At 38.3% G+C, this 10,873-nt stretch overlaps 2 protein-coding genes across 3 annotated transcripts; both read right to left on the bottom strand.

Annotated features, from left to right (window-relative positions):
• Positions 1-289: 289 nt before the first annotated feature.
• Positions 290-3,575, bottom strand: LOC108239216 (gastrula zinc finger protein XlCGF57.1-like). Its single transcript, XM_037978769.1, has 2 exons — positions 3,390-3,575; positions 290-2,785 (listed from the first exon to the last, which is right to left on the bottom strand). The coding sequence occupies exons 1-2, from the start codon at positions 3,541-3,543 to the stop codon at positions 1,044-1,046; spliced, it is 1,896 nt and encodes a 631-aa protein (XP_037834697.1). The 5' UTR covers positions 3,544-3,575; the 3' UTR covers positions 290-1,043.
• Positions 3,575-10,123, bottom strand: LOC108239215 (zinc finger protein OZF-like). 2 transcript variants are annotated; one of them, XM_017421797.3, is made up of 3 exons: positions 9,845-10,123; positions 7,129-7,659; positions 3,575-3,733 (listed from the first exon to the last, which is right to left on the bottom strand). In XM_017421797.3, exons 1-3 carry the CDS (start codon positions 9,996-9,998, stop codon positions 3,606-3,608), a joined length of 813 nt encoding a protein of 270 aa, XP_017277286.1. In that variant the 5' UTR covers positions 9,999-10,123; the 3' UTR covers positions 3,575-3,605. The 2 variants fall into 2 exon arrangements, with proteins under 2 accessions (XP_017277286.1, XP_024862948.1); XM_025007180.2 differs by lacking the exon at positions 3,575-3,733 and having other exon boundaries at positions 5,453-7,659.
• Positions 10,124-10,873: the final 750 nt, after the last annotated feature.

Genomic DNA, 10,873 nt, shown 5'->3' with positions numbered 1-10,873 from the left:
GTTCCTCATGTCAGAACTGAATTAAGGAAAAGAGCGTTCAGCTTTGCTGACCCCTTTGGCATGGAGCACCCTACAGGCTGATCTGAAACTGCCAGACCTCATTTCTTTTCAAGTTTTTTCTTCTACCCTAAAGAAAGAGTCGGTGAGACATTTAAACATTGCATGTGTTCTTAACCATTGCCTTTGATTTACGATACTTTTTAAATCTATGCCCCTGCACTTTAACTTAAAAAACATTTTTGCGAGAGTTGTGGTGTATACAAATAATAAATGAGTCACACAGCATTGAATTAGTTGAAATGTAGCATACATTTTTTGTTGTGATTTACAATGAATGTTTAACACGTCACATATTTACACCTAACAACACAAGTCAATGTTATTACAGTTTCAGTTCTTTTAAAATTAAATTTAAAATTTACTTTTTAAAATTGTACTGGCACCTTCTTAAAATACCAAAACATTGACCGGTTGTGTGACTGTTGGATGTCACAGTTACGCCCCAGAAGCGCAAGTCGAACACGTAACCAGTACTCTCCCATTTCCTCAATTTTTGCATGCTTGTAACCCTTCTGTGCACTTTGACTGAGTACACATTTCACAGAGAGCGTAGAGCGTAGTGCGAGTATTGGGACTGGGCCATGCTTTCTTGGAGGAGGGTTGCAACAACTTAAAATGTCCCCAGTGCAACATAGCACTGAACAATGGTTCCAACACAGTGTAACGTAGAAAAAAAATCCATATTCAGAAAAATAAACATGCAAACCATATATGTAAAGAAGACATACCAAATAATGACATAAATAATATTTATAGCTGTTAAAGTTACATCTCTAACAACACTTATAATACTGTATATAAAAATGACAGCAATTATGAACAATTTTTCCACAGCTCACATACTATTAAACAACAGATACTGAAGCTGTTTAGTTTCTGTCCTGTGTGAACTCTTAAGTGTCTTAAAAATCTGTCTGAATGTTTAGATCTTAACTGTTTTCCCCTCCAGTGTGGATTATCGTGTGTGTGCTTAAAGTTGACTTTTATTCAAAGCTTTTTTCAAAAACACCACAAGAAAACGTTTTTTGTCCTTTGTGGATTATCATGTGTCTGTTTAAACTTGACTTGCGTCCAAACCTTTTTTCACAAACATCACAAGCAAATGGTTTCTGTCCTGTGTGGATTATCATGTGACTGTTTAAAGCTGACTTGTGTCTAAACCTTTTTTCACAAACATCACAAGCAAATGGTTTCTGTCCTGTGTGGATTATCATGTGAGTTTTCAAATTTGACTTGCGTCCAAACCTTTTTTCACAAACCCCACAAGCAAATGGTTTTTGTCTTGTGTGGATTATCATGTGGTCATTTAAACCTGACTTGTGTCTAAACCTTTCTTCACAAACACCACAAGCGAATGGTTTCTGTCCTGTGTGGATAATCATGTGTGTGTTTAAACTTGACTCGTATCCAAAGCTTTTCATACAAACACCACAGGCAAATGGTTTCTGTCCTGTGTGGATTATCATGTGGTTGTTTAAAACGGATTTTTGTGTAAAGCTTTTTTCACAAACACCACAAGCAAACGGTTTCTGTCCTGTGTGGCTTAAAATGTGTCTGTTTAAAGTTGACTTGTCTCCAAAGCTTTTTTTACAAACAACACAAGCAAATGGTTTCTGTCCTGTGTGGATTATCATGTGTGTGTTTAAAGTTGACTTTTGTCCAAACCTTTGTCCACAAAGATCACAAGCATATGGTTTCTGTCCTGTGTGAATTCTCCTGTGTCTGTTTAAAGATGACTTGTCTCCAAAGCTTCTTTTACAAACACCACAAGCAAATGGTTTTTGTCCTGTGTGAATTATCATGTGTACTTTTAAAATTGTCTTGTATCCAAACCTTTGTCCACAAAGATCACAAGCAAATGGTTTATGTCCTGTGTGGATTCTCATGTGTACTTTTAAAACTGTCTTGTATCCAAACCTTTGTCCACAAAGATCACAAGCAAATGGTTTATGTCCTGTGTGGATTCTCATATGTCTCTTTAAATTTGACTTGTTGTCAAATCTTTTTCCACAGTTATCACAACTAAATGATTTCTGTCTTGACTGGATTTTCCTGCTTGACCTACCAGATTTCTTGTCTCTGTAACATTTCTTATTCACCAAACAACTTGAAGACATTGTTCTTGAATGACGTGTCGTGTAAAATTGTTTACCACAGTCAGAAAAGCTGTGAGGCGTGTTGACAGCGTTTTCACCTGTCTCAGGAGCCCTGCTCTTCTTCCAGTCACTGTCTTCAGGTTCTGATCCAAGGTCTGATAAGTCTTTCAGCTGAAAGTCAGGTTCATGTAATTCTTCATCATCTTCACCTTCCTCACTGACTTCAGTTTGTGAAGAGCTGGACTCATCATCATGAGTAGAGAGATCTGGATTCCTGATAGTTTCTGCTCCTCCACAGACCTCTCCACCAGCTGCTGCTGTCATCTGGTCAGCTGAGCTGCTGGTTGGAAGATCTCCCTCCTCCACTTGGTGCTGATGAAGCTGTAAGAACAAAGGTTTCTCTTCATCATCCTCACTCTTCAAAGGATCTGCAGTGCAGGAAAACTTTGTGTCATCAGCCTCCTCCTTCACACTGAGCTGCTCTACATCAAGACTGGTCCACAGTTCCTCCTCCTCCTTTATGTGGAGGGTCCCTGGGTCCTGCTGGTCCTGTTGGTCCACACCAGGCCTCCATTCTTCAGGAGCTTCTTCTTTAATCAGCTCCGTCTGCTGAACATCTGCAGGGAGCACTGAAATACATGAACATTAAGGACAGTTATAACTTTAGATTCACACATACATCACTTCTGTTATTGTTGAGTTCACTGCTCGACTCAAAACAACATCTAATGCTGGATGTCAGAAAACCTGCTGAAACTAAATCAGTACAAAACAGAGGTCCTTATGACTGACTCCCAGAAGATGGTAAAAAAATATGAAGCTTTCAGTCAGTTCTTTCATGGAACAAATTAAACCTGTTGCAAAAAAACCCGTCGCTTTCGGTGCACATTGGCCCGGGTCTGTAGAGCGGTGTGTCATGCCTATAAAATATACCTCATTCCATAAAATGCTAAAATTATATAATTTCCGGGAACAGCTCGTCTAAAATAGGGACAATCCCACAATTCGGGGACGTATCGTCACCCTACCGTAAATGGTAAATGGCTTACACTTGTATGGAGCTTTATCTAGTCCAAGGACCCTAAAGCGATTTACACTACAATCAGTCATTCACCCGTAATAACAGTTTACACGCAATATTTTCTTTTCATCCATAAAACGTTAAAATCGGGGTCATCTGGTCACTCTAACTAACATCATCACACTTAAAAGGAGGATTGTATTTAGACAAACCTAATCTGTGCAGTCGAACTCTGGGGTTGAAAGCAGCAGAGAGGGTTTTGTTTTGTTGCAGTTGTTCTATGAAATCTGCGGCTGATGTTTCCAGAAACCCGGACATTTCTCCCACTGCTGCTTCCAGTCGTTGTTCAGCCCGCTGTCTCCACATCGCTGTTAGCTTCCGTTCATCTAAAGTTTCCTTTAACACTTACTGAGCCGAACTAAAGTCGCTTAAAAGTAAGGTGGAATAGCATAAACTTCGCATCTTCGTCGGCGTTGAAGGCATGTACTTCCGGTCTCTCTTCTTCTGGTGTTGTTGCAGCTGTGCATCGGTATTATTTGCTCTGCAGCGACGCCACCTGTTTAGGTGAAGAACTGCAGTGAGTGCAAAACTCGAAACAGGGTCAAAAAGTGTTGCGAGGAACCGCAATACTATTACAATACTTATTTCTAACAAAACTTACTACTGTGTAACAATACAGGACTTTAATGTGATAAAATGCATTTGAATATAAAAAAACAAGTGCGTGTTTTGGTCAAGCTTTCTAGGTATTTGTATAATATACTACATAATTGTTTGTGATACAGTAAAAAAAATATATATCCAAATGCTTCATGGGCAGAATCAGTGGTTTGACTCAGACTTTCAACAGACGCTTCCGACTGTTCAAATGAAGACAGTCTTATACAGTAAAAGCATTTATTTGGTCACACAGCACAAAGATTGCAAACCCTTTATGGTCACAGAATAACAGTTATACAACTCATTTACAGACTGTTGAAAAACAGTATGCGTCATTTACTCCCTTCTGAGGAATATCACCACACTACCTTGAGTTTTTCACCGTTCCCCGCATGTTGCAGGAAAGACGGACACACAAAACAAGTCCAGACCAGAGGTGTAATTAAAAATCATACATTTATTCAAACATTCAGCTGAATGGAGACAACTCACCAACAAGAAGCAACAGCAACACGTTCCCAGTTGTGTCTGAGGTGATTCCCCTTCCACCTCCTTTTTATACTATGAACCGCGCCTAAGACCAGGGTTTTCTGCACACAAACAGCTGCAGCAGCTTGTTTTTCCGTCTCAAGGACGGCTAATCTCACTCGCCCCTGTCATGATGTCCTGGAGACTTCAGCCTCCCTCACCCCACAGACACAACTGTTCTTTATGATTATTTTATCATAAGCTAAGCGTGACCACATTTTAGCAATATCAAAGTTTGTTTATATTTTACAGTTTGAACTGCATTACCATTTAATGTTTATACAAGCTTTAAATGTTTGCACCTTGGTGAGGTCCCTTTAAAAAAAAAAAAAAACACGTTATAAAGCTGTAATGAGTTTAACAGAAAAGAGGAATGAACACAAACCATACTTTACAAAACGTTCAGTTTTTATCTTTTTGCGTTTATTGAGAGAAACAGACATTTTGTAATGCTGATTTGCCTCGCGAGCGCCCCCTCTGGAGGAATAGATTACTTTTAGGGATAACTACCTTGGCATGAAACCTATGAAAAACGGAGTTATTATGAGGTAACGCAAAAGTAAAAGCAAAATTTAACAAAATGTTAAAGACGACAGCACATTTCACACTTTGCTTTGATTTTTTTGCTCCGTGTTTTTGTGTAAATTGTAAGCCCTGCTTTCAAGATAGTTTGGTAACATGGACATAAATCTTTTTTAAAAATAAATCCATTTTTTTTCTTTTTTCTCCATCCCGGGTCGCAGGGAGCTGGTGCCTATCCCCAGCCGTCACTGTGCGAGAGGCGGGGGACACCCTGGACAGGTCGCAAGTCCATCACAGGGCCACATAGAGACAAACGAGATAAACAACCATTCACACCTAGGAACAGTTTTAGAGTCATCAATTAACCTAACATGCATGTTTTTGGTCTGTGGGAGGAAATCAGAGTACCCGGAGTAAACCCACATGTGCACAGGGAGAACATGCAAACTCCACCCAGAAAGGCCCCAGGCCGGGAAGCATTCCTGCAACCTTCTTGCTGAGAGGCAACAGCTCTAACCACTACGCCATTGTGCCATCCTTTTTTAAAAAAATATTAAATAAAATATAAAAAAATATTAAATAAAATAATTGCCCTTGGAAGAAATAATGAACCTCAGGTTGCCCCCAAGCTGCTTATTGGCGTGTGTGGGTGAACGTGGCTAAAAGTGACTTAATTGGGTCAGTGAGACTATAAAAGCTCTAAATAAATGCTGTCCATTTACTATTTGTCAGAATCCGTTAGAATTAAACTGTATTGCTTTAAACTGAGATTGTTCAATAAACCCCGTTTTTCATTCACAGTTAAGATATTAGTATCAGCTACCTTTACGCCTTTACTTGATTATGGTGATTGATGTGCTGTACATGAGTGGCCCATATAAATCTCTGCGGTACTTTGACACGGTCTACCACAGTGCCCTGAGGTTTGTCTCTGGCTATAGTTGCCTCACTCATCACTGTGAGCTGAACACTAAATCTGGCTGGTCTTCTCTGAGTGCACACAGGTACTATACACACCAGATGACTGACTCACCCAGCCCTACTGGGCTTAATCCAATTTATATGTGCACTTTCCAGCAAAAAGCTAACAGCCACTGTGCCATTCACTGTAACAACAATATACATCTTTCTGTTCCTCGTGTCAGAACCGAATTAGGGAAAAAGAGCGTTCAGCTTTGCTGACCCCTTGGCGTGGAGCACCCTACAGGCTGATCTGAAACTGCCAGACCTCATTTCTTTTGGCTTCAGATACTGAAGCTGTTCAGTTTCTTTTCTGTGGGAACTTTCATTTGTGGCGACTGAATATTTAGATCTAAACTGTTTCCCCTCCTGTGTGGATTTTCATGTGTACTTTTAAAAATTTCTTGTTTCCAAACTTTTTTTCACAAACACCACAAGCAAACGGTTTATGTCCTGTGTGGATTAGCATGTGAGTGTTTAAATGTGATTTGTGTCCAAACCTTTTTTCACAAACATCACAAAAAAATGGTTTCTGTCCTGTGTGGACTATCATGTGAGTTCTTAAAGTTGACTTGTCCGCAAACTTTTTTTCACAAACACCACAAGCAAATGGTTTCTGTCCTGTGTGGATTAGCATGTGAGTGTTTAAATGTGATTTGTGTCCAAACCTTTTTTCACAAACATCACAAGAAAATTGTTTCTGTCCTGTATGGATTATCATGTGTCTGTTTAAAACTGTCTTATGTCCAAACCTTTGTCCACAAAGATCACAAGTAAATGGTTTCTGTCCTGTGTGGATTCTCATGTGTCTGTTTAAATGGGACTTGTGTCCAAACTTCTGTCCACAAAGATCACAGACAAATGGTTTATGTCCTGTGTGGATTCTCATGTGTTTGTTTAAATTTGACTTGTCTCCAAACCTGTTTTCACAAACATCACAAGCAAATGGTTTCTGTCCTGCATGGATTCTCATATGAGTGTTTAAATTTGACTTTTGTACAAACCTTTTTTCACAAAGATCACAAGCAAATGGTTTCTGTCCTGTGTGGATTCTCATGTGTGTGTTTAAATTTGACTTGCTGTCAAAATTTTTTCCACAGTTATCACAACTAAATGATTTCTGTCTTGACTGGATTTTCCTGCTTGACCTACCAGATTTCTTGTCTCTGTAACATTTCTTATTCACCAAACAACTTGAAGACATTGTTCTTGAATGACGTGTCGTGTAAAATTGTTTACCACAGTCAGAAAAGCTGTGAGGCGTGTTGACAGCGTTTTCACCTGTCTCAGGAGCCCTGCTCTTCTTCCAGTCACTGTCTTCAGGTTCTGATCCAAGGTCTGATAAGTCTTTCAGCTGAAAGTCAGGTTCATGTAATTCTTCATCATCTTCACCTTCCTCACTGACTTCAGTTTGTGAAGAGCTGGACTCATCATCATGAGTAGAGAGATCTGGATTCCTGATAGTTTCTGCTCCTCCACAGACCTCTCCACCAGCTGCTGCTGTCATCTGGTCAGCTGAGCTGCTGGTTGGAAGATCTCCCTCCTCCACTTGGTGCTGATGAAGCTGTAAGAACAAAGGTTTCTCTTCATCATCCTCACTCTTCAAAGGATCTGCAGTGCAGGAAAACTTTGTGTCATCAGCCTCCTCCTTCACACTGAGCTGCTCTACATCAAGACTGGTCCACAGTTCCTCCTCCTCCTTTATGTGGAGGGTCCCTGGGTCCTGCTGGTCCTGTTGGTCCACACCAGGCCTCCATTCTTCAGGAGCTTCTTCTTTAATCAGCTCCGTCTGCTGAACATCTGCAGGGAGCACTGAAATACATGAACATTAAGGACAGTTATAACTTTAGATTCACACATACATCACTTCTGTTATTGTTGAGTTCACTGCTCGACTCAAAACAACATCTAATGCTGGATGTCGGAAAACCTGCTGAAACTAAATCAGTACAAAACAGAGGTCCTTATGACTGACTCCCAGAAGATGGTAATAAATATGAAGCTTTCAGTCAGTTCCTTCATGGAACAAATTAAACCTGTTGCAAAAAACCTTCTTTTATTTTGAAAACATCTTCTAATCTCGATCCAGCTTTTTATCAGCTTAAAACAATGCAAAAATATGACTTAACTTAACATATAATTGGAGTGCCTACTTTCACAAACATTCATTCCTCAAAGGGCGTTTTTCTCATCTTCACAATAAACCAGCTCCAGACTGAACAGAACTTAGCTACAGATTTCTAACAAGAACCAAGACATGTGATCAGATTTTATCAGTTTAGCCTCCCTGTGCAGATTTTGAGCTTATATCAGGACTGAAGTTACGATTTCTCCTTTAACTTTAAAAGGTTTCAACAAACTTTTTCCAAGCTAAGTTGCAATTAGAAATTTACATACACTCCCATATACATTAGAAGTAAAAAGGTTTGTACATGGGTGCAAAATAGCAGCTAATAGCATGTGATACTCACGTTAGTCACTTAGCTACAAAAACTCTAACCAACATTAAAGTTACCAGATTTATCAAATTAAATCTAGGGACATTTCTAGCTCAGAGATAAAAAATAATTAAATGTTATCAAGAATGAAGAAACTGGGACAGTTACAATTTCATGCATTTTTACATACTTATTCATATTTACACAATAAAAATCAAGTGTAACAGCAGGATTGTGTCTCAACACTGTTGGAGCATTTCCTAAGAGTAATAAAACAAATAAAGTAATAGTTGTAGTAATAGAGTACTAAAACTGGAGGGCAAGGGTGTATACTAATGCAGATTGGATAAGTGATGACCATACACCACAAAATCTGGAATCTCTAAAACACCACCATCTGATCATTGCTTTATAAACTTAGTAGTAGGTTCTAGTATAAAGACAAAGATACATAAAACTATTGGAAATTTAATGCCAGTTTATTAGACAATGAGGAATACTGCAGTAGGATTTTAAAAACTTTCAAGGATGTAGAAGATGATCATTTAATCACAAATGACATAAATGGGAATTTTTGAAATATACAATAACATTGGATACTATATATTTTTGCAAAAAAGTAGAAAGAATGAAAAACTATGAATAGGAAATGAATCAAACTTGTAACTCTTCTGACTTAAATAGTCCAACATTAATTGAACTACAAGCTATATTAGATGCTTTATATCTCCAAAGGGCAGAGGGTACTTATGTCAGGTCGAGAGCAAGATGGATCAAAGGTGGAGAAAATAATTTTTTGTACTTTAGCTGCTTAGAAAAAAAGGAGACTGCAAAAGTACTCTATAAGAACTTTATTGATCGATGATGAAGAATGCAATGACAGTAAGATTATGAGAAGAATTTTTTTTTTTTAAATTTCTAATCTATACTCCACCCACGTCTCAATAGACGACTCTAATTGCCTCTTTGAAAAAACCCAAAATGAGATTCCACAAATTGAAGTGTCATTTAAAATTTTGTGTGAGTCAGAATTTAGACCAGGGGAGTTAGAGACAGTACTTTCTAAAACGGTGTTAAATAAATCACCAGGCACCAATGGTCTTACAACCAATTTTTATGATTTTTTAAAATCATATTAAAAATCTTTTATTTAGGGCTATAAATGCATGCATAGAGAGAAACATGTTTACTCCAAGTATGAAAGAAGGTTTAATTACCTTAACTCCCAAATCTGGTAAGAATAAATAAATAATAAATAATCTTAGACCGATTACTCTGTTAAACACAGATTAGAAAATTATCTGTGAAGTTGTTGCAGCAAGATTAAAAGAAGGAATCTCAACAATAATTAGTGAAACACAATCGTTTTTTTTTTTTAAAAAAAGATCGATCAATACACAACAATATTCAACTTAACCAGTAAAACTTAATTGTTACTTTGTATTAACAGTGTTTGCTTTGGATTGTTTGTAAATGATCGCATATTCAAAACAAAAAAAAAACAAACAACAACAACAAAACATCATCAAACTTAATAAGAGGATTGTATTTAGACAAACCTAATCTGTGCAGTCGAACTCTGGGGTTGAAAGCAGCAGAGAGGGTTTTGTTTTGTTGCAGTTGTTCTATGAAATCTGCGGCTGATGTTTCCAGAAACCCGGACATTTCTCCCACTGCTGCTTCCAGTCGTTGTTCAGCCCGCTGTCTCCACATCGCTGTTAGCTTCCGTTCATCTAAAGTTTCCTTTAACACTTACTGAGCCGAACTAAAGTCGCTTAAAAGTAAGGTGGAATAGCATAAACTTGGCAGCTTCGTCGGCGTTGAAGGCATGTACTTCCGGTCTCTCTTCTTCTGGTGTTGTTGCAGCTGTGCATCGGTATTGTTTGCTCTGCAGCGACGCCACCTGTTCAGGTGAAGAACTGCAGTGAGTGCAAAACTCGAAACAGGGTCAAAAAGTGTTGCGAGAAACCGCAATACTATTACAATACTTATTTCTAACAAGACTTACTACTGTGTAACAATATAGGACTTTAATGTGATAAAACGCATTTGAATATAAAAAACAATTGCGTATTTTGGTTAAGCTTTCTAGGTATTTGTATAATATACTACATAATTGTTTGTGATATAGTGAAAAAAAAGTTATATCCAAATGTTTCATGGGCAGAATCAGTGGTTTGACTCAGACTTTCAACAGACGCTTCCTGCTGTTCAAATGAAGACTGATAAAGAAAGTCTGATACATTAAAGCATTTATTTGGTCAAAAGGCTAAATAAGTAAGTTTGAAAATCCTTTCTGGTCACAGAACAGCAGTTATACAACTCCTTTACAGACGTTCAGCTTTTATCTCTTTGCGTTTATTGAAAGAAACAGACATTTTGTAAGGCTGATTTGCCTCGCGAGCGCCCCCTCTGGAGGAACAGATTATTTTCAGGGATAACTACTTTTAATTTAACTACCTAAGCTCTTTCTGACCCTCTCTGTACTTCTCCATCAACATCCTCAAAGTAAGATGGCATCTAGGCATCTGTGGTGCTCTTTCTTGGCATGAAACCATAATGGTGCTCACAAATAGTCCCCTTTTGTC

Source organism: Kryptolebias marmoratus, linkage group LG12, assembly GCF_001649575.2.
Source record: "Kryptolebias marmoratus isolate JLee-2015 linkage group LG12, ASM164957v2, whole genome shotgun sequence".
Taxonomy (NCBI): Eukaryota; Metazoa; Chordata; class Actinopteri; order Cyprinodontiformes; family Rivulidae; genus Kryptolebias; species Kryptolebias marmoratus.
The sequence above is the reverse complement of the archived record's forward strand: the minus strand, read 5'-3'. Positions and strand labels throughout refer to the sequence as shown.